This window comes from Lissotriton vulgaris, chromosome 4_1 (genome assembly GCF_964263255.1).
Source record: "Lissotriton vulgaris chromosome 4_1, aLisVul1.2, whole genome shotgun sequence".
In the NCBI taxonomy this organism is placed as follows: Eukaryota; Metazoa; Chordata; class Amphibia; order Caudata; family Salamandridae; genus Lissotriton; species Lissotriton vulgaris.
Genome location: NC_141691.1, coordinates 36,645,394 through 36,669,107, shown reverse-complemented (window position 1 = coordinate 36,669,107; position 23,714 = coordinate 36,645,394). Strand labels below are relative to the sequence as shown.

Genomic DNA, 23,714 nt, shown 5'->3' with positions numbered 1-23,714 from the left:
CCCTCACTCCTTCTCCCTTACCCTCATATCCCTTCCCTCTCTATCACTGCCCTTCACACAATCTCTCTCCCATTCACTTTCTCCTGCTCCCATTTCCCCACTCCCCCTCACTCTCTTTCCCTCACTCTATCTGTTAGTCTCTTTCCCTTACTCTTCTTTCCTCATTCACTTTTGCTAACTCCCATTCCTTTAGTTCTTTAGTACTTACTACCCTTCATTCACATTTACACTCCTTCTCTAACCATCAGTACTCTTCCTTCACCCTCATTCATCTTGTCCAACTTGCTGTTTTTTCTATCTTTCTCCATCATTACCCTTGTCTTGCTGTGTCAATCAGTGTCTTTTCACTTCCCCCTTACTCTCTTTCCTTCACATCATCCCTCAGTGACCTTCACTCACTTCACTTCTTTCACTTTATCACTCCCTTTCACTCATTCCCCTTTCTTCCATCCGTCTCTAAGTCTGTTGCTCTGTGTCAGTCACTATAACTGATTTAGTCCCTCACAGTCCGTCACTCTCCCTATTTCTCTCTTTTAGTGTCTCCCTCTTTCTCTACCAGTCTTCCTTTTCTTTTCTCTCTCTTTCCATAAATCCTTCTCTCTCACTTACTTCTTTTTCCTTTCTCTTAATATGCTTCTTTTTCCATCACTCCCCTTCCCTCACCTTTATATCCCTTCCCTCACTGTCACTGTCTCTCAATCTCACTCCTCTCCTTCTACTTCATATTCTCCTTTCTGTGCATCACTCCCATTCACTTTTTCCTGCTCCCATTTCTCCACTCCCCCTCACTGTCTTTCCCTCACTCCATCCGTCAGTCCCCTTCCCTTACTTCCCTTTCCTCATTCAGTTTTGCTAAGTCTCATTCCTTTAGTCCCTCACTCACCTTCACTTCATTTCTCTCTCCTCTCTCCCTCTGTGTCACTCAGTCTAACTGCCTCACTTCCTCTCAGTCATTCGCTCTCCCTTTCTTTCTGTCTCCCTCTCTCTCTGTCCCTCACCCTTCTTCTTTTTACCTTTTTTGTTTCCTTTACTCCTACTTTATTTCTCAGTCCCCTTTCCTGACTTTTAATCTCCTTCCTTCTCTCTTTTATTGTGAAATATATATTATATATATTATAACTCATTTTTTTCTCCTCTTTCACAGATTTTATTTTTACAAAAAATATGTTATTTACTTTTCATTACTTAGAAGGTCAGTTTGACAAAGAAAATATATTTTCTCATCACACTCTTACTTCTCTTACCCTTTTTCACTTTCTTCACTCTGTCTGTTACTCTACTTACTTTGCTCATCTTACTCCCCTACCCTCACTCTATTTACTCTCATTAATTCACCTTTATATTCCTTCTTTCACTATCAATACCCTTGCCTCACCCTCATTTAACTTATCCTGCTCCCTCTTTGCTCTCTGTGTCCCTTGCTTTTCTTTTCTTTATTCCTCTATCACTGCCCTTCTTTTGCTTTATCCATCACTCTTTTCTCTCCCCCCTTCACTCTCTTTCCTTCACACCATCCCTCACTCACTTTTAGTCACTTCTCTTTTGTTATTCTCTCACTTTCTTTCCCTCACTCCCCTTTCTTTATTGCCTACCTCACTCGCCTTTTCATTTCATTCCTCAGTCCCTTTCCCTTACTCTTCTTTCTTCATTGTTTTTTGCTAACTCCCAATTCTTCACTCCCACACTCTCTTTCATTTCATTTCTCTCTCCTTCTCTCCCTCTATCTCACTCAGTGTAACCACTTTACTCCCTCTCAGTCACTTGCTCTTTCTCTTTCTCTGTCACTCTCTTTCTCTCTTTCTCTCCCTCACACTTCCTGTCTTTCTCTTTCTGTTTGCTTGACTCCTACTTCATCTCTAAGTCCCTTTCCTCTCTCTTAAAGTCCTTACTTCTGTATCATTCTCCTTTCATCACCCTCATACCCATTCTCTTATTGTTACTGCCTTGCACTCGCCCTCAGTACTTTTTCCTCACTCATTTCCCGTCACTCCTTTTCCTTCACTCCCCTTTCCTCACTCCCTCACTCCATGTCACTTACTCCCGTTTGTTTATCCCTTTCCCCCTCTGCACTTTATCCTATCTGTATTTCTCACCCCTTCACTTTCCTGCTCCCTTTTCCTCTCTCCCCCTCACTCTGTTTCTCTCACTCCCCTTCCCTCACTCTTCTTCCTTTAGTCCTCTTTTGTCACTCCGTCACTCCTTTAGTCACTCTTTAACTCCCCTTTCGTTACTCACCACACTACCCTTTCCTCACTGATTCCATTAGTCCCTTCCTTCCCTACACTCAGTCATTTCAGTCATTCATTTATGCTCTACACATTTATTCAAAAAAAGTATGAGACAGTGTATAAGACATATAGCTCTTCAAGGAGAAGTGAAGTGAGTTCTGAAAAGAACTGTTTTTTTGTCTTTTTCGAAAAGTGGCCGGATGTTGAGTTGTGATGAAGCAGGAAATGCCCCTCCAGATGAAGAGCTGGGGACAGCAGGTGGTAATTGTGTTGCCAAGGCCCTGGTGGATGCCTGTGCATACTGATGAGAATGCACATTCCTTACATGCCTCAACATAGAATACTAAATGAATACTTTGTATTTGGATTGCCCCTTGACAGCACACTGTTGCAGATGGTACAAGTATCTTTTGGTGCATTCACCTTTTTAATCCCTCAGGGTATGTACAAAATTTCCAGATGAATGAGTCCTTTGTTTTTTTTGCAGGTGACTGGTGTTGCTGCACATCAGAGTCGGAAGAGGAGGAATCCTGCTGTCTCTCTGCCATCTTTTCTTCAAGGAAACTCCAAAGGAGGAACACAGTAGTAAAGGTGCTTCTTCTAAAAGAGTGAAAGAGATAGTGAGGGAAGTGTGTGGTGTGTTTGAATATTCTGGAACATAAACTAGTATGAACCAATCAAAGTGTTGTTTTCAAGTCACATGACTTTGTATTCAAGTCACATGTTTTGACGTGCGCGTAACGGTGCACGCACGGCCCGGAAATAAATGACATTTTACCAGATTTTTGTAAAAGTTTGAAAACGTGAAAAGGAGGCAGGGAAGAGACTCCCTGACCCCATAGGCCTTCTCAGGGGGTCCCTGAAGGACCCCGAAGGCCAACATTTTTTTTTATTTTCCAAAGAAATCGCGAGGTGTGTGCACGGTGCTCGCACCCTTTGGGCCCCCATTTTGTTATTCTGAGTTAAAAGAGAACCAAAAACAAAAGTGGATAATGTGAAAAGGGGCAAGGTAGAGACTCCCTGACCCACTAGGCCTTCTCAGGGGGTCCCTAAACGACGCCTAAGGCCCAAAAAAAATATTTTTTTCCTTTTTAAATCGCGAGGTGCGCGCACATTGCGCGCACAGCGGGAACAAAAATAAAAAAAAATACATTTAAATTACAAGTTTGAGTGTTTAACAGTTGTGTTTTAAAAATAGGAGTTTAGAAAATATGTGGATGAGATTCAGTGCACTTGAAAAAAGAAAAGGATTGGTGGTTTCTGATAATTGAACATCGAAAACTAGGGTGCATAGTACTGCTTTTAAAAAGGAATAATACTATTGGTTTAGAAAAAGTCATTGAAAAGAACATTGGACAGGATAAGCTTGTATATTGAGAAGTCAAACACACTTGCTGATTGGTTTGCAACATTGAGTGATGAACTTTTCACCTTTTGACTTTAGATAGGTGTTCTGTGGAGAGTTACCATGGTAAGAGGCAGAGAGATCAGTGGGGGTAGGTTGAACATTATGTGAGTTTGAAAGTGTTGAAATGTACAACCAATTAAAATGTTAGTTTGGTTTAGTGTTTGCGCGGGAAGAAATTTGATTGGTTATGTATGGGGATATGTGTGAAAAATGACAGGGAATCACAGCCATTTAGTAATTGCAGTGTCTGAGGTACATTTGAGAGATTTTTGGTTTACAATATCTGGTGTGTGTTTCACACTGAACTAAATCTTCAGCAGCATTTTGAAAGGTAAGTAGTTAAATTATAAAGGCAAATATGTTGTACAATTTAAGTTAATAAGAAAACTGTTTTCTAATGTTTGAAATTTCAGCGAGAATAATCCTTTTACTGACAGCAACATTGAAGAAGAGGCAATCGTGGGAGGACATACTATAAGTGATTTTTTTAACGAGTCAATGGACCATGATGTTGGAAGTGCTATTAGATTTTGAAAATTCTGAAAAAGAAATTTATATTTAAAAATTAAAAATTATTTGAGAAACTATTCTTCTTTAATTGTAATCATTGAGCTAGTAGCCAAGTGATTGTGGTAAAAACTGAGTCTTACAGTATAGTGTGCAACATTTTTCTGTTTTTATTCAACTAAGATCACAGCGGGAGTCAGACTTTATTTCACAAAATGGTGGCAGAATAATTTATTTAGTTTATGTGTTTACAATTAATTCAAAGCATGTAGTCATGGTTTGAGTCTGGCTTGGGAGAGCTGAAGAAATTGCTTACCAAGTGTCTCTGTAGCATGTAGTAATGATATGAGTGAATTCTCATTTATACATTCTCATTTCCACCTTGAGCCCCAAAACTCCTTGAACACCACTGCTCTGTCCTAAAACCTAAAACAGTACTCCCAGCAAGACTCTCTTTCACTGCTGTAATTATTTTTCTGAATTGCAAGGCATACTTTCATGTGTCTAAGATCACAGTGTTCCTTGCTCTCTGTATCTCCCCCTCTGTGTCCTTTACCCTTGATTTCCTTAACATCTCTGTTTCTACCACTCCTTCTCTCTCCATCACTCACTTTCCCTCTACGTTAATTTTGTACCTTTTCTGTCATTCTCCTTCCCTCATCTTTAAACCCCTTCCCTAACTGTTATTATCCTTTACTCATAGTCACTCCCCTTTCTCCACTACACTTCTTCCTGTCTGTATCTCTCACCTGTTCTCTTTTTCGCATTCTTTCCCTCACTCTCCTTCCCTAAGCAAAATCCTTACTCCCCTTCTTTCACTCCAGTTTCCTAACTCCCTTCATCCCCTCACTCCACTTAACTCTCCCTCACTCCCCATCTCTCACTTTATCTTATCCCTCTTTTCTTATCCTCTAACCCCTTCTCTCACCATCACTCCAGTTCTCTTACTGCAACCCCTTTTACCCTGCTCTACTTCTTCCTCTCAATCTAACTCCCCTTTCCCGTCTCTGTCCCCTGCTCCCCTTCTCTCACTCCCCCTCACTCACTCTCCTTTCCTTACTGCCATTCCCTTACTCTTAAAATCCCCTTACCTGTATTCCCTACCCTTAGTCCCTTTTTTCAGTCACTCTTTGACTCCCCTTTCCTCACACACCATACTACCCTTTCCACACTCATTCTATTAGTCCCTTCCTCCCCTACCCCAGTCATGTCAGTCATTCATTTATACTCTACTCATGCATTCAAATAAAGTATGACACAGTGTATAAGAGATATAGCTCTTCATGGAGAAGTGAAGTGAGTTCTGAAAACAACTGTTTTTTTTGTCTTTTTTGTTTTGTAGTTTTTTGGGAGTTATTTAAAAATTTTATATTGTTTTTTTTTTAACAAAACTAAAAAACAGTTAACAAAAAAGTGCTAAACAGGAACAAAAAAAAGATTCAATGAAAATAAATATTGCCGGGAGCATTGGTGCCTTATAATTTTCAGCTCCATTAGATTTAGACTTTGCTCACCTAAGCAAAGAATTTTATTGCATTTGTTGCAACGGAGGTGGACCTTGCTGAAAAGTGGCCGGATATTAAGAGCAGTGTCCTTTGAGTTCTTGGCAGGTGGCTGGTGTTGCTGCACATCTGAGTCAGAGGAGGAGGAATCCTGCTGTCTGTCTGCCATCTTTTCAATTCACGAGCAAAAAACAAAGTCCAAAGGAGGAACACAGCTGTAAAGGTGCTTCTTCCAAAAAAGTGAAAGAGTGCAGAAAGTGGGTGGGGTTTTTGAAGTTTCTGGGAAAGAAACAACTAATAACCAATCAAAAGTGTTGTTTTAGAGTCACATGACTTTGTTTTCAAGTCACATGTCTTGACGTGCGCGCACGGTGCGCGCACGCAATGCAAATGAATGACATTTTAACCGATTTTTGAAAAACGTGAAAAGAGGCAGGGAAGAGACTCCCTGACCCCCTAGGCTTTCTCGGGGGGTCCCTGAAGGCCCTCGAAGAACATAAAAAAACATTTTTTTTTACAAAAAAATCGCGAGGTGCAAGCATGTTGCTCGCACCCCTTAGCTGCCATTTTGTGTTTCTGAAGCAAAACAGAGCCAAAAACAAAAGTGATTTACATGAAAAGGGGGCAGGGTAGAGACTACCTGACCTCCATGCTTTCTCAGGGGGTCCCTGAAGGACCGACAAGGGCAAAAAACCCCATTTTTTTCTTTTTTTTTTTAAACCTGCGAGGTGCGCGCGCGTCAGAAAAAAAAAGAAAAAAATACAGTTAAATAACAAGTGTGAGTGTTTAGATGTTGGTTGGCTCTAAAAAGAGCTGTTGTGTTAATTGACTAAGTATACATTTAAAATGTATATATATTTATATTCACTGAAAAAACCATAGGTTTCACACACGTTATAGTTAGGCATTACAATTTAAAAAACCTTAGAAATTCACTGAAAAAACCGTAGGTTTCACATACGTTATAGTTAGGAATTAGCATTTAAAAAACTTGCAAATTCACAGAAAAAAACATAGGTATCACACACGTTATAGTTAGGAATTAGCATTTAAAAAACCTTGCAAATTCACTGAAAAAAACATAGGTTTCACACACATTATAGTTAGGAATTAGCATTTAAAAAACCTTGCAAATTCACTGAAAAAACCATAGGTTTCACACATGTTATACTTAGCTGGACATTTCACTCATACAAAACGATTGAAATTCTCCCGTTATAGTTAGTTCAGCTAATTATGACTCGCACGCCCGCAATGCACTGCTGATGACGTCACATATTACATCACTTATGACCTGGTCAGTGATATCACTCATGACATCACTGGTGACATCTCAAATGACATCACTGATGATATCACTGATGACATCATCCTTGTGAAAGAGTGGCAGACCTTCTCTCACCCTAATATAACCTTTGATACACACATTCAAAATAGAAAATACAATTTTCAATACAATAGACATACCATTACCACTTATAACACACAAAGGGGCCGATTATGATGGCGGTGAATCCGCATCCACCGGGCCGGCGGAAGCCACCGCCGGCCTGGAGGATGTGGATTCACCGCCACGGACATTGGTAACACCCACTGCCACGTTAGGATGGCGGTGGGACCAGTGGCATATGGCAAGTCCATCCGCCGCTGATCGGCGGTGTATGCACGGAAATATGGTGGCGGTGTCTGCAAGACACCGCCTGCCATATTAGGATGCAGGCTTACACATGCTTTTCCACTGAGGTTTTTCGGCCGTGGAAAAGCATGTGGACTTTGGGTTTTGGGGGCCCATTGCGGGCCCCCAGGGAGTCAGGGGGTGGGAGGTGCACATGGGGGGTACCTATGGTACCCACCAGCATTTACAAGCACAAAGCGGCAGGCACTGTGCGGTGCCTGCCGCTTTGTGCATGTAAATGTGAAACATGCATTTTTAACCTTGCGGCGGGTGCTGCTTCAAGCAGCACCCGCCGCAAGGTTAAATATACAGGATGTGACTGCCACCCTGGTGGTCACATCCTAATTGCACTGGAGGGACCGCCGATGCCCCTGCGGACGGTCCCTCTACCTCGGGTGGCGTCGGACACAGGTCCGTCCGCCATCCTAATAGGCCCCCTATTTATTAATTCCTAGATCTATACACACATCCACTCATTCATCAACAGTCCTATACAGTCACTCATACATGTACTCACTCATCATATGTACTCATAAACTGATACATCCTGGTCTTCCCGTTACACACCGACACTCATCCAAAGAGTTACTCACACACAACTCATATGTACTAGTTTAAAACATATGTACTTACTCATAAATACACTATTGAGACAGTCATTCATTCACTAACACACCCATACACACACTCATCCACACATACAGTCAAAAAAACAAATAATAACCTATATAGAAACTCATGTATCTACTCACCACACACACTCGTCCACCCTTACAGTCCTGAACACATGCTGCCTTCAACACATACAAGCAGTAAGGCACTCATTCATACATCTATGCACTACCTAACACCTCCCAACAAAGTATACAGACACTAGACACTCCTACTGATACTCAATCAAACAATTACCTATATAGACACTCATGTATCACTCATGTAGCTAATCACCAACACATGTAGCCACTTATACACAAAGTGAGAGACTGATACAGAAATGTATATATTTAAACATTACTTACTAACCCATGTATTCACTAGGATACACTTAATCAGTCAGTTATACAATCATTTTTCACCAAATAATCAGCCATTTAGACACTTATATACCTATTTCTTCTTTCATCAACATTGAGATATACATATATAAAACATATTTAATTTTCAGAAAAACACCAATTCACTGGCTGCACCATCTGTGCCTCTGCCTGCAGCCCTGAACCATCTATCCTCTGATTGTACAAGTTTACTCTCTGCCTGCAATATCTCATTTTCTGTCTGCACCAACCCTCTCCCACTGCCTGCACCCTCTCATGTGCACCTGCAGAGGCCTATTAAGAAATGATTGCTGGCATGTATTACACACGCTACCATGTTAAATCTTTCCCTTCTCTGCCTGTAGTCTCGCACCATGTCTGTGTCTGCTTGCACTATCTGTGTCTCTGCTTGAACCATTTCACCCTCTCTCTGCAGCATCTTTTCACTGACTGCACCATCTGTCCCTCTGCCTACAGCCCTACACCATCTATCCTCTGATTGTACCAGTTTACTCTCTGCCTGCAATATCTCATTTTCTGTCTCCACCAACCCTCTCCCACTGCCTGCACCCTCTCATGTGCATCTACAGAGGCCTATTGAGATATGACTGCTGGTGAGTATTACACAGCGCTACCATGTTAAATCTTTCCATTCTCTGCCTGCAGTCTCGCACCATGTCTGTGTCTGCTTGCACTATCTGTGTCTCTGCTTGAACTATTTCACCCTCTCTCTGCACCATCTTTTCACTGACTGCACCATCTGTCCCTCTGCCTGCAGCCCCCAATTTTTTTTTTTAAATCACGAGGTGCGCACCCTTGAAAAAACACAACAACATATATAAACAAATTTGACTGTTTACAAGTGGTTTGAAGAGGTAGAGCATACTGTTCAACTTTATGTAAATCATAAATAATACAGTCAATGTATTACAATATACAAAGGCAGTGTGATGAAAAGTAAATTTATAAATAAATTATGATTTACAAATGAGCAATTTAAAAATATTGGAAATTCACTAGAAAATCATCACTTTCACACACAACATAGTTAAAAATTAGCATTTTAAAATTGTGTAAATTCCCAGAAAAAAAACATAGGTTTCACACAGGTTATAGTTAAGAAATAACATTTAATAAACCTTGCAAATTCACTGAAAAAGCCATAGGTTTCCGGCCTTACATAGTTAGGAATTAGCATTTAAAAAACATTGCAAATTCACTGAAAAAAACATAGGTTTCATGCCTTATATAGTTAGGAATTAGCATTTAAAAAACCTTTGAAATTCACTCAAAAAACTAAAATGTTTAGGGGTGTTATAGTTAGCTGGACATTTCACTCATACAAAACCATTGAAATTGCTCCTATATAGATAGTTGTACTAACTATATTTCGTGCACCCACAATCCACTGCTGATGATGTCACATATTACATCATTCTTGACATGGTCAGTGACATCACTGATGACATCACTGATGACATCTCAAATGACATCACTGATGTCATCACTGATGACATCTCATTTGACATCACTGATGACATCACTGATGACATCATCCAGTGACTGTGTGTTTCTGTAAAGTTTAAATATGTTTTACATATTGAAGAATGAGTGGATGTATAAGTGTCTGGATGGAGGATTTAGTAGGCGCGTGACTGACTGTATGAGTTAGTGATTAAATGTGTCTTACTAAATGCATGGGCTAGTGACTAAACTGTCTGAATGTGTGCATCAGTATGTCTGTTGTTGTGTAAGCTGCTGCATGTGTTGATCAGTAGCTATATGAATGGCTATATGGGTTATTGATTGGTTGCCCAAGTATTTGAATGGGAGACTGAGTGTGTGTGTGGGTGGCTGGGAGGTGTGTGACTCTGTGCATAGATGTGTGAGCAGTTGATTCACTAGGTGTATGAGTTCAAGAGTGCATGTAGAAACAGCTAAATGGGTGGTTGACTGTGTGCATGGGTGTGTTGGTGAGTGAATGGATATCTCAGTGCTACATGTCCAAGTAAGTACATATGTAAAACACAGTGCATGTGAGAGTTGGCATATATAAATGACTATACATGAGAGCCAGTGAATGTGAGAGTGGCTGTATGGATCATTGTGTACTTGTATCAGTGATTGTATAAGAGACTATGTATGTGTTAGTATATGTTTGAATAAGTAAGGTGTTGTATGTATAACTGTATAGTTGAGGAAATGGAAGTGTGATTGATTCTTTGCATGACTGACTAGGTGTGTGAGTAACTCCATGGATGAGTGGCAGTGTGTGAGTGTCTGTATAGGTGTTTGAGTGCATATGATAGTGTTGTTTTGATGAGTGACTGTATGTATGAGTAATTCTATGGGTGAATGAGTGAATCTGTGTGTAGACCTAGGAATCAGTGAGTGCGTATGTAGTAACTGGTATTGGTGTGTCAATGGTTTCAAGAATGGTAGTCTGTATTTAACACTGGGTGTATCAAAGGTTATATTAGAGTGTGAGGAGGTGCATCGTGTTATCACATGAATGATATCATCAGTGATGTGATCAGTGATGTCAAATGAGATGTCATCAGTGATGTCATCAGTGATGTCATTTGAGATGTCATCAGTGATGTCACTGACCATGTCATGAATGATGTATTTTGTGACATCATCAGCAGTGGATTGCGGGTGCCCGAAGTATAGTTAGTACAACTAACTGTATAGGAGCAATTTCAATGTTTTTTTAAATGCTAATTCCTAACTATATAAGGCATGAAACCTATGGTTTTTTTAAGTGAATTTGCATGGTTTTTTAAATGCTAATTCCTAACTATATAAGGCCCGAAACCTATGGTTTTTTAAGTGATTTTGCAAGGTTTTTAAAATGCTAATTCCTAACTATATAAGGCTTGAAACCTTTGGTTTTTTCAGTGAATTTGCAAGGTTTTTTAAATGCTAATTCCTAACTATATCAGGCATGAAACCTATATTTTTTTCAATAAATTTCAAAGGTTTTGTAAATGCTAATCCTATTAGCGGATAACGTTTATATATGTTATTATCCTTCTGGGACCACCTGAGCAGCCATCTTGTTTCTCAGGAGAAGTGAGGCACAAGAGAGCACAAAACAAGAGTGGAAAACGCAAAAAGGGGGCAGGATTGAGACCCCCTGACCCCCAAGCCCTTCTCAGGGAGTCCCAGAAGGACCACCAAGTTTTTTTAAAATTGCTGGGTACGTGCACGGTACGTGTACCGTACTCGTACGGTGCGCGTACCCCGCAATTTTTTTTTTTTGTTGTTATTTTTTATTTGCCCTTGGGGGGTACTTTTAGGACCCCCTGAGAAGGACTAGAGGGTTGGGGGTTCTCTACCCTGCCCCCTGTTCGTGTTTTCCACTCTTGTTTTGGGCTCTCTTGTGCCTCAGTTCTCCAGAAAAACATGATGGTGGCCAACACTTCCTGGTTTGGATAGTTTGGAATACTGACAGTCGACTGCCAGCCAATCAGAAACTCGCTCGCGCACGTAAGGGTACGCGCACGTACACGTACGGTATGCATACCGTACGCGTACGGTGCGTGTACAATGAGCCCATATAGATATATAATTTACTCAAATCCAAATTCTCAACAACTACTGGAGGGATTTTCACCAAATATAGAAAAGGCACTACTGCATACCTGTCCCTGCCATTTTGCCAAGTTTGGTGTAATTCCGTTCAGCCGTTCGGGCTGTAGCCTTGTCTAAAGGTCCCATAGAAAATGCCATTTGAAAAATTTCAAATTCAATTTTCTCACAAACTACTATAGGGATTTACACCAAGCATACAAAAGGCACTGCTGCATACCAGTCCCTACAATTTTGCCAAATCTATTGTAATTCCGTTCAGCCGTTCGAGCTGTAGCCTTGTCAGAATGGAAATTACCATGGGGAAAACATGTTTTGGGACCCCCTTTTTTCTCAGCCCCCGATTGACAAATCCCCCCGAATCTTTCAGGGAAAGAGCGGAGCGCAGCGAGGAAATTTTAGGGAAAATTACAGGCAGATCCCTCAATCGGCGCCAAAGTTATTCCTAATAGAATGTTCGGAATTTCCTATGGTAACTAGGTCCTAACTATATATACCTACTGGCAACCGCCAGTAGGAAATATACAGATATATATATATATACATACACATATATATATATATATGGGTATAACGTATGATCAGGTATATTGCAAAGAAGATTTTCATTCTATCTGGTCAGTGATTTCAATACTTTCATTTTCTTATACTCTCCTATTGGGCATTCACATTCTTTCTAAGAGGTTTAAGATGAAAGTCTGAATTGATAAAGTAAGTAGGACTGGTTTATTAGAGTGCTGGATCCTTACCCACTTCCCTTAAGCTCACAGATTTTCGTTATTGCGTCACTCCAGTCTATGGCACCCGGTTCATTCTTCAGCCATTTCTGTACCTCCTGAATGGATTTGTCATCTGAGCAGCCAAAGGTGATCTCGTTGAAATACTCACAGACTGGGAGAGTGTAGTAGATATAAGGACCACAGGTAAGTCCAATCAGGGTGTCACCTTTAACATCACCTGTTTAGAAATATTTCCAATAATGTGTTACATGTGTTAATAATAAATGGACATATCAATTTTGCTCATCATTATCAATATATATTTCAATTTGTAGTCTCCACAAGTCACATGAGTCAGTCACATCTGCTCTCATGCTCTGATTTGACCTTCCAAAACTCCTCAGATTTGGCTTAGGGTGAAGAACCTATAGACTCTCATTTGGGATTAGCTGCAGCATCCGGAAGTTGAAAATCTATCTCTTTACCCCTTAACCGTGGCACAAATTTGGGGGACCCTCTCTTAAGTCGCTGCACCTCTTTTATAGATAGAGAGGCTTATTTAGGAACCCTTGCATCATATTTACACCGCTGTTGCGTCACTTTTTGTGATGCTGCGATGGTGTACCTAATGCCCCACGTAGTGCCATATTTACAAAGGGGCACAGCTAGGCAGATGCATCACTTCATAAACCCCTGGGATATATTACACCTGCATCAGGTATAATATATGCAGAGTGGCGCATTGAAATCTATAATAGTTCAGTACACCACATCTAGGATGCTACTGTGTCAATATCTTACGCCTGCCTCATGCCTGGAATAAGACTGATGCAGGCCCTTTCACATGGGGCTTGCCTCATGTGAAGGGAACATTGCTGGAGTTGTGTCACGCTTCCGACACAACTCCAGCAATGCGTATTTTTTTTCATTCATTGCTGACATGATGCGTCATACAGTAAAAATGACGTATCGTTGGTGTTGCAAGGAGGGCGCACTGAGAAGTGTTACTTCTCTGCTTTATCGCAGCAATGCAACACTTTTCGTAAATAAGGCCCAGAGTAGCCATCTTTGTTAAGGAGAATTAGCGACCACTTTCCAATCTCAATTCTTAGTCATTCTTCCACTGTCTATGAGCATATGTATCCACAGTGATGTGGTGCTGTCATAAAACATTAAGCAAACAATGTTTATTCTTCTGAGATATGTTTCCTGTTTTTCCCTCACCCTCTACCTTTGCTTCTCTTGTCCATTTCCTCCTTCCTGTTTCTTTATCTTTTCTTTCTCCCTCTTCTCTTGGTTGCTTTACCTTTCTTTGTGTGCTATTGTGTTGTTTCGCTCTTTCCAAAGCATGGCTGAGCAGCCCAAATCTGGCTGGAATTCAGCCTAACCAACTAATCCTTGAACAAGCAGGGGCTTTATAAATAGATGCTTTAAGCTGCAAGCCACAATGAGGACTCACTGGAACCCCAGCTATGGCTGAAATTTCAACAAGAGCACTCATTCAGCAGCTCAGGCCTTTTTGCATCATTTGATTAAGTCACTTTTACAATCTTCAAAAGCTGCAGCCAAAATCGTGGCTGAGAGACGAACTGAAACTGACAAACAACACATGTGCCTGCAGAACTTAAACTTTTACAGGACACCAGGATTGCACTAATACTGAGCTCTGTAAATCACAAAAGATGAAGCATAAATTGTTGCAATGTCAGTTAGTAGGCTTATCTACACTAGACTGCATGTCTTCAAGGCAGGCTGTGACTTCCACCTCCCTGGCTCTGGCTTCTGTCCACCAGGCTAGAACTTCAAACTCAGAGGCTCAGACTAGACTTGACTTCCATCTCCCAGGCTTTTATTTCCACCTCCCAGGCTCTGACTTCCAACTCCCAGGCTCAGACTTCCACCTCCCAGGCTCTGACTTCCACCTCCCAGTCTCTGACTACTACCTCTCAAGCTCAGACTAAACTTGACTTCTACCTTCCAGGCTCTGACTTCCACCTCCTAAGCTCTGACTTTCACCACCCAGGGTCTAACTTCTACCTGCCAGGCCTTGAATTCCACCTCTCATGCTCTGAATTCTACCTCTCAGGCACTGAATTTCACCTCTCATGCTTGGACTGAACTTGATTTCTACTTTCCAGGCTCTAAATCCCTTCTACCTCCCAGGCTCTGAATTCTACCTTCCAGGGTTTGACTTTCACCTCCCAGGCTCCGACTTCTACCTCCCAGCCTTGGAATTCCACCTCCCAAGCTCAGACTTCCACCTCCCAGGCTTGGAATTCCACCTCCCAGGCTTGGAATTCCACCTCCCAGACTTGGACTTCCACTGCCCAGGCCCTGACTTCCACTGCTCAGGCTCCGACTAGACTTGACTACCACCTCCCTAGCTCTGACTTCTACCTCCCAGTCTCTGGCTTCCTCTCCTTGATGGATCCTTAAGGACGGTTCTAGAGAGAAGTGGCACCTATTGAGAATTGAGTAAGAAGCCAGGAGGATGGAAGAGACTGCACTGCACCAAATCTTACTACATTTCGGACTGAGTGTCTTCTGCTAGGTGAGTTACTAACTGTCCATTATGCAGTTGAAGTGGGAGGAGAACTGGAGATGTTCAGATGGCTTTTGGAGTTACTGGTGAAACAAGCATTGGTAAATGCATTTGTTTTCCCCTTTTTTATTAATAATAAATATGTTTTTATGTTTTAGCTTGTTGTGTTGGGCCAGGAGGAGTGATGCTGCAGGAGAAGTGATGGGACGAGTACAGTGATGGGGCAGGAGCAGTGACCGGGCAGGAGCAGGTGCAGCGATGGGGGAGGAGGGGAGACAGGGCAGGAGCGGTAATTGGGTAGGAGCAGTGAAGGGGCAGAAGCGCTGACCAGGCATGGGCAGAAACAGGAGCAGTGATGGGGCGTGTAGGGAAGGAGCAGTGACAGAGTAGGAGCAGTGGTGAGGCAGGAGCAGTGACAGTAAATGAGCAGGAGCAGTGAATGGGTAGGAGTGGTGACTGGGCATGAGCAGGAGCAGTGATGGGGCAGTAGTAGTAGTGATGATGGTGTAGGCACAGTGATGGGACAGGTGCCAGGGCGGTGCCCTGCCATGAGCAGGAGCAGTGATAGGGCAGGATAAGTGATGGAGCAGGAGAAGTGATGGGGAGGAGCAATGACATGGAGGAGCAGAAGTGGTGATAGAGCAGTAGCGGTGATGGGGCATGGGTAGGAGCAGTGACCAAGCATAAGCAGGAGAGGTGACTGGACAGGAGCAGTGATGGGGCAGGAGCAGAGACGGAGCTGGAGCAGTGACTAGGCAGGAGGAGTGATGGGGCAGGAGCAGGATTGGTGACTGGGCAGGAGCAATGACAGGGTAGGAGTAAGAGCACTGAGTGACACCATTGCTTTTGAACCGCTTTGTTCGCCATAAGTTGCATGGTATGCTCAAATGTGAGTCCCTTGCTCACTTTGCCACTGGACTCAAGCAAGCCTGGCTGAAGACGGCTGTAATGCCAGAAACCGGTCCTAGGAAGCTTGAATCCAGTCCAGGGAAGACATGGCTGGCGGTTCGGGCTGGACTGTTACCATGAACCACGGGGTCAGAATGATTTGCATATGGCCATGTATGAACTGGGGTGGCAGAATGGGCTAAAGAACAGTGATGGATTAAACCCAGATCTGTTGACTGGGTGTGAATGTTTGATTTGTTCAGATGCTTCGTCCATCACCACCCCCTTTTGTACAACAGCTCATCTGCTCTGGGTATTGGATGGGATTCTGTCCTGGTGACAGCATTGATACCTCTGTAGTCTACACAAAACCTCACCTCTCTCTTACCACCCTCGGTGTGAGGTGTTGGCACAAGGACTACTGAACTGGCCCAAGGGCTCTTTAAGGGCTCAATCACTCCCTATTCCAACATTTTCTGGACTTCTGTCCTGATACAGTCCCTGACATGATCAGGTTGCCTGTAAATCTTATTTTTAACAGGCAGACTGTCCCCAGTGTCCGCTGCATGGGTGCACCAGGTATTCTGACTTGGAGTCAGTGAAAACATATGTCTGAATGCCTGCAAAACTTGTCTGCAGGCACTCTGCTGTTGGTCAGTGAGGCTGCGTGCCAAGGCTACACCATCAACTGAACCATCATCAGAGTATCTTCTCCCTTCTTTTCAACAATAGTGTGAGGTCCACTCCACTTGTCTTGGAGAGCTGCTGGGGCCACTGGCTCCAACGCCCACACTTTCTGTCCTGGCTGGTAAACAGTCAGTACAGACTTTTGGTCATGCCAGGCCTTTTGCAATTCCTGACTTGCCTCAAGGTTTTTGGTCCATTTTTCATATTCTCAGCCATCCTGGAGCGGAGACCAAGTACATAGTCCACAATGTCTGCTTGGGAAGTTTGAGAGGTAACTCCCATCCTTCCTTCACCAGACTAAGGGGTCCTCTTACAGGATGCCCAAACAGAAGTTCAAAAGGGCTGTTGCCAACCCCCGTCTGTGGGACCTCTCTATAAGCAAACAAAAGGCAGGGTAGCATGATATCCCATCTCCGCCTTAGCTTTTCTGGGAGACCCTTGATCATACCCTTTAAGGTCTTGTTGAATCTTTCAACTGGACCATTGCACTGTGGGTGATAGGGTGTGGTGAACTTGTAGTTCACTCCACACTCCTTCCACATTGCATTCGAGGAACTAGACATGAAGTTTGCACCTCTATCTGATACAACCTCCTTAGGGAAACCCACTCTTGAGAAAACTCCCAGGAGGGCTCTAGCCACAACAGGTGCTATAGTGGTCCGAAGGGGAATAGCTTCTGGGTATCTGGTGGCATGATCCACTACCACCAGAATAAACCTGTGCCCAGAGGCTGTTTTGGATCCATTGGTACAACAATGTCTATCCCAACTCTTTCAAATGGAACCCCCACCACATGTAGTGGTATAAGGGGGTCTTTGTAGTTCTCCCTGCTTTGCCACTGGCTTGGCAGGTTGCACATGAGTGACACAATTCTGTGGTGTCTTCTGACATGTGGGGCCAGTGGAAATTTGGAACAAGCTTGTCCCAAGTTTTGGTTTGGCCAAGATGTCCTGCAAGGGGAATATCATGGGCTAGTGTCAAAAGGAAGCCACTGAATGCCAAAGGTATGACCAACTTCCTGGAAGCACCAGGTATGGGGTCTCTACCCTCTGAATACAGGAGCCCTTCATCCCAGTAAACTTTATGGCTTCCACTAGCATGACCTGCAGCCTCAGTAGCAGCTTGCTGTCTGAGGGGTTACAAGAGAAGGGCAATCCAACTGCACCTGCCTCAGATCTGCCCTGGAAGGTCCCCCTGTCCCAAGAAACTCAACCTGATCAGGCTCAAGCTCTTCTAGGACAGTTCCTTCTTGGGGATCACAATCAGCTTCCTCTGGAGGCTGATCCTCATCCTGAGGCAGGGGGGAAGGCACCGCCTTAACCCTACTGCTCCTTTTCCTGGAAGGCAACTAGTGCCTGTTCAGTGTTGCAATTTTTGACCTGTGATCTGGTCACAGCAAGAACATGTGCTGATATACCCAACATTTCTACATGTGTCCTAAACTCCACTTAAGACCAAGCTGAAGTCTCTAGTTCATTGCCAAGCAAACATTCTACAGGGAGGTCTGAACTAACAATAGACTTCTTAAGGCTAGTTACCACTCCCCAGGAGAAATTCACAACTGCCATACTGTGTGCAGTAGTGACATTGCTAGCACTGGTTACTAGGTAAGTTTCACCTAGTATGATCTGTCCAGGGTCCACAAAGTCAGGTATCACCATGGTGACAGTAGCCCCTGTGTCACTGTAGGCCTGAGCCTTTTTTTCATTGACTAAAGGAGTTTGTCTTAACTTGCCCAAGCTATTGGTATTCACAGTGAAGGACATATCCATGCCTCCATCACAGATCAAAACAGCTTCAGTTGATGCTCTGACTAGGCCAGAGTCCATCTCAGTTCCAGGGTTAACCCTACTACACCCTACTACACCCTTCTGTTGAGAACCACCACTTGGAGCTGGACTAGGGGGGAACTGCTGCCTTAGGGGCAATGGTGGCTGGAGCTGTCTCCTTTTTGGTGCAGTCACTGGTACAGTGAGTATTACTTTTACAAACTTTGCACCATGGTTTTTTTGGCCTTCTGCAAAACTTGTCTGCAGGCCTTCTTTCTCTTTACTTTGTTGGGAACGCCCCCCCCCAATTAGAAGCTTTTGGGGGACCTTGAGAAAACTTCTGGTCTTTTGCTTTCTCCCCACCCTTTTGGTCTTGCTTCTTCTGGTCACCACCTTGGTTCCGTACCTTCTGCTTCACCCTGGTTCTGACCCATTTGTCTGCCCTCTTTCCTAATTCTTGTGGAGAGGTCAAATCAGAGTCATAACTGGTTCTGACAATTATTAAGAATCTGTTCTCTCATTATAAGGTTATACAATCCTGTATAGTCACTTACTTTACTGCCCAGTAACCAACCTTCCACAGCCTTAGTAGCGCAATCTACAAAATCTGTCCAGTCCTGAGTCTGTGTATTTTGGGTATCTCTGAACAGCAACCTATACCGTTCAGTGGTTAGGCCAAACCCATCGATTAGAGCACTCTTCAGGACAGTGTAGTTGTCAGCATCCTCTTCTCTAACAGTGAGGAGCTTGTCTCTTCCTTTGTCTGCAAAGGAGAGCCACAAGATTTCTGCCCACTCACTCTGGGGTACCTGCTGTACTTTGCAGGCCCTCTCCAAAGCAATTATCCACTTGTGGATGTCATCCCCAATCCGCTAGGGAGGGACAATCTTTTTTAGGTTTCTATGGTCATAAGACCTATCCCTACCACTAGGGATATTGCTGCCATCAGTGGGCTCTAGCCCACACATTTTTCTCTATCTTTCAAAAGCCAGGGTCTATTTGGCCAGGGCAAGTTCTTGCCTCCTGATCCTAGCTTGACTTCTTTCATTCTAGCTACATGCTCTCTTCTCTGAGGGGATGTTCTCCTCCTGTGAGATGAGGCAGTTGACCCTATTGATGAGCCAGAATGGTGAGATTCACCTGAGTTAGATCCCTGTCTTCTGGGTCCACCAGTAGGCCTATCTGGGGGACTGAAGGAGTGACCCTCATGGCCATCTCCATCTCCAGTTAGTCCTGGTTCTCCCTGGTCTGGTTCTTCAACCAGTCCCTGGTCTTCATCCTCATCCTCTTCAGAGTCCTGGCGGGGAGCCCCACTAGGATCCTCCTCTGATGATGGATGGCCCCACTCTCCACTACCTGGATTTGATGCTTTTGCTAAGTCATCTGCCACCAGTATATCTATGAGGTGTTGGGTGGTTGAACTCTGTCCTTGTCTTAATTTTCTTGTGACACACAGTCCTCTCAAATCTTAGAATGAGAAGGTGTCATACTTAGGTGTCTGCACTTGGCTGACATCTGGCACCGAGCCACTAGCTCCTGCCCTAAGGTCATGACTAGTGAAATGTGGTGTTTGCACTACCTACACTACTTGTTTTCCTAGAAGTTGTAGTCAGGGTGTGCTAAGCCCTTACCACCTACAACTGCTAAGTTCAGTAGAACGTATGTATTATAAGACTTGATTCATATGTACCTACAGGTACCTTGATGTGATTTTTCAAATGATATTCTCAAGAATAATTGGTAAAACAACAGCAAGCTCTTATCCCATCCACTGCACACCAATGTGAGACGTTAGCCTGGCATATGATGTCTAGTAGTTCTAGTGGGCACCTTGCACCAGTCTACTCGACCCTTATTGATGGTGGTTGTAAAGTCAACCTTATAGAAAGCTATCCTAGGGGTGGCAGTGGCGAGAAGTCTTCAGGCTAAGACTTCGGAGAGCGAATTAAGCGAGTTGTTTTACCAATTATCATCCCTTGAGTTCCAAATGAAAGCACACCACACAAGGTATATATCAAATATATATGTATTTATTCTGAACACAACCCCTCTGCACTCTTTATGAGGTCAGAGGTAAAAGTACAATACAAGTTACTTAATTAGCATACAATAAGTTGCACAGTATCCGTTTTCCCCTAGGGGCCTCACAAACCATATACTAAAATAGTGGTATAAGAACCACGTGAGAATTAGAAAGCAGGCCTGGGTCCTGTGGAATTGCTGAGGCTACTCTAAACAACCAAAGGTTAGGATGTAGGAGGCCCACGGGAGACACGTGCATCGTCTAAACACAGCGGCAGGTTACCATTGAATTTCTATGGGGAACAAACAAGTTAGAAAGTTACAATTTAAGGACACTTCGGAATGAACTATGATGGAACACTTTTAGACAAGACACTCGGAGGGCCATTACCCTCAAGACTACCAGAGTACTTGTGTTACATCACCCACGGAAGCCAGGTGCATAGGTCTCTTTTGGTGTCCGTTTTTGTTGTCGATTTCAATGGAGATCTGCAAAGAAGTACTGCAGGCGACCAGAGGAAAAGTGTCCTGGTGAATTCAAGGATGGATTGAAGATCTGTAGAACCTGAAAGCAGAAGGGACAGAGTCTGGGCCACTTGCCAGTTGGGTGATTTCAGGTGACAACGTGAAGTTTGTCTTTTCAGCCACGAGGACCAGGAGGTGTCGATGACAACTAGGAGCTGGATTCTAGTTTTACCATAAAGGATCTAGTTGACTGCAGTGTCGGTATCCGGATTGGACCCAACAAGCCTTGGCAAACACAATCCACACAGGATGTCAAGATGGGCTTCGGTGCAGACCATCAAGGTCTGTGGAACTTCTCCTTTGCAGGGAAGTTGGAGCAAGCCTGGAGCAACCAGGAAAGCAACTTTAAGTAAAGGGTTGTCTTCTTGGGGGCTCACTAGCCAATGGACTAGGAACAGCAAAGATGTGTCAAGTGGAAATGTGCAAAGCGAGCCCACAGGCCAATTGTGGAGTGGGGATCTCTGTGCTTGAATGCAAAAGGTGCTTGGGTCTGGGGCTTCGAGCGCCCCAATGCACAACATCAGGAAACCTTGAGAAGTTGATGCAGATAGCAAAATGCAGGATGTCCAGGAGTTCCGGTCCCGTGTCTCTCGTGTCCGCTGCGGGTTCAGCTTTGCTGTGAGCAAAGGTCGGGGTCAGAGATGTCTGGAATTCTATATCCTAAATCCTTCAGGATTTGGCAGGAGCCTTAAAATTGAAGACTGGCAAAGATGCTTTTGGTGCCTGTTTGAACAGGGTGGTCACTCCTTGACCACAAGGGAGATGTCTTCCGTCTTCCAGTCAAAATGGAATGTCGAAGATCCACGATATATATTTCAGAGTTTCGTCCAGGGTAATCTAAAGTCCTAGGGACTGGGCTTCCTATACATATACTAAGTTTAGCGGTTGGACTAACTTTAAGGTCCTACCTATGGGTGGACCTGGGGTGGGGGTTGTGTCCAGTTTCACGCCAGCTGGTTTGAACTGGGAAATGCATGGAGCACCTAGTGTGCCCTAGGCAGTGTCTGGAAAGCATTCACTGAATGCAGCCCTCCCTGCCCCAATACACAAAGAGCCTGTATTGGGAACACCTCCCTAGGCAGGAAACCTATTGTCCAGGCCTCTCCTGCTGGGGTTTCGTTCAGCAGCAGGAGGGCAGACTTGTGTCTATGGCAGCAGTATCCATTTTGTGAAGCTGAGGCTCTGCTTAACTTTAACCGGGTAAACCAGTAACTACATGTTTTCTCCCTCTAGTAGGGTGGAATGCTACCCCCACTGCCAGGACGGGCGTGGGGGTAGTATTCCAACGTGGTTGACACCATACACAACGTGTTTTAATAAAGCCAAACCAAAGTTAGCATTAATCGCGAGGATTATAATGCACTTAAGAGTATGTGTTATGGCTATATCATAGAACAGCTATTAGGAGATGGTTCCGAAATCTGCAGAGGGGGTCAGCTCATGCTAGGGTGCCTCTCACATAAAACCAAGCACTCTGCCTCCAGGATTGTTAAGGCCTGCCATAGGAGTTACTTATAGGTGTATATGTGTCTATATGTATATATAGATATAGGTATACTATATCTAAGTAAGGGGTGATTACAGCACCTTACACCTTCTGTGTGAACAGACCTGTGGTGTCAGTTTGTTAGGCAAACCAGCGGTGGCACAATACATGCTGCAGCCCCTGGTAGGCCTAGGGTACACCTATGCCCTGGGTACCTATGGTACACTATACAGGGGCTCACAAGGGTGACCCAGTAACCATTCTGGTATGTACCTAAAGTACATGGTATCAATTTATAAAGAGAACAGCTGGGCTGTGGGCCTGATTAGCAGGTCCACAGCCACACTAAAGTCGAAAAAACAGAGAATCACAGCAAAAAGTGGGTGTAACAATAAGAAGCAGACCCTACTCTTCTACAGACAGTATCAGCAACCAGCATGAATATAAAGGGTAAAAGTTGAAAGACAAAAGAATATCATTTGCACACGGTGGCAAGTGATAACAATGTTTTTCAATCCATCTTTTCCAAAAATTACATTTGAAAAACATCTTTTTCAAACATATTGTTTTCCTATTACATATTAGACACATTAAGTCACTGCATTCTACTGCACAAAATTCTAAGTTACTGAATAAGATATCGGTGGACAGGTTACCCCATCACAACGGGGTCGCATATGCCATCTGCCAAAATCTAAATCCCATGGGATATTACGAGAATTATATTTTGGTGGAAAGATGATCTGTCCCTGTTGTGATGGAGTAACCCATCCGCCGATATCTAAATCAAGCCCGAATTGTAGTTTATAAATAAGTACATCTTTTTGGTAAAACATTTTAAAAAAGCCAAATATATCAACTTTCACTTGAGAACATTTTGTAACTAATATATTCATGTTATTTGTGAGTCTTTTCAAAGCTGTTATTTCACTGAATAGAAGTCTAACTGTGGGGGGCGTGGCTTGGTGGCCGTTGTACATGGCGGCGCTGATGTGAGCTCTCCGTTACTACCGCTGAGAATTAGCGGTTCGCGTCCTCCTTTTTCCGTTCTGACAGGAGGCTTGGATATTGGAAGGCTGCAGACATGTCTCGAGACTGATTCAGAGTCCCTGAGACCATCGCAACGGC

At 43.5% G+C, this 23,714-nt stretch overlaps 1 protein-coding gene across 1 annotated transcript in view; it reads right to left on the bottom strand.

The window, feature by feature from the left end:
- The window catches only part of LOC147718295 (indolethylamine N-methyltransferase-like), a 120,223-nt gene that overhangs the window by 85,256 nt on the left and 11,253 nt on the right, over positions 1-23,714 (bottom strand). The window contains exon 2 of the mRNA XM_086966684.1: positions 12,698-12,905. Coding sequence (XP_086822810.1) covers positions 12,698-12,905 — 208 coding nt within the window. The remainder of the gene's footprint in view (positions 1-12,697; positions 12,906-23,714) is intronic.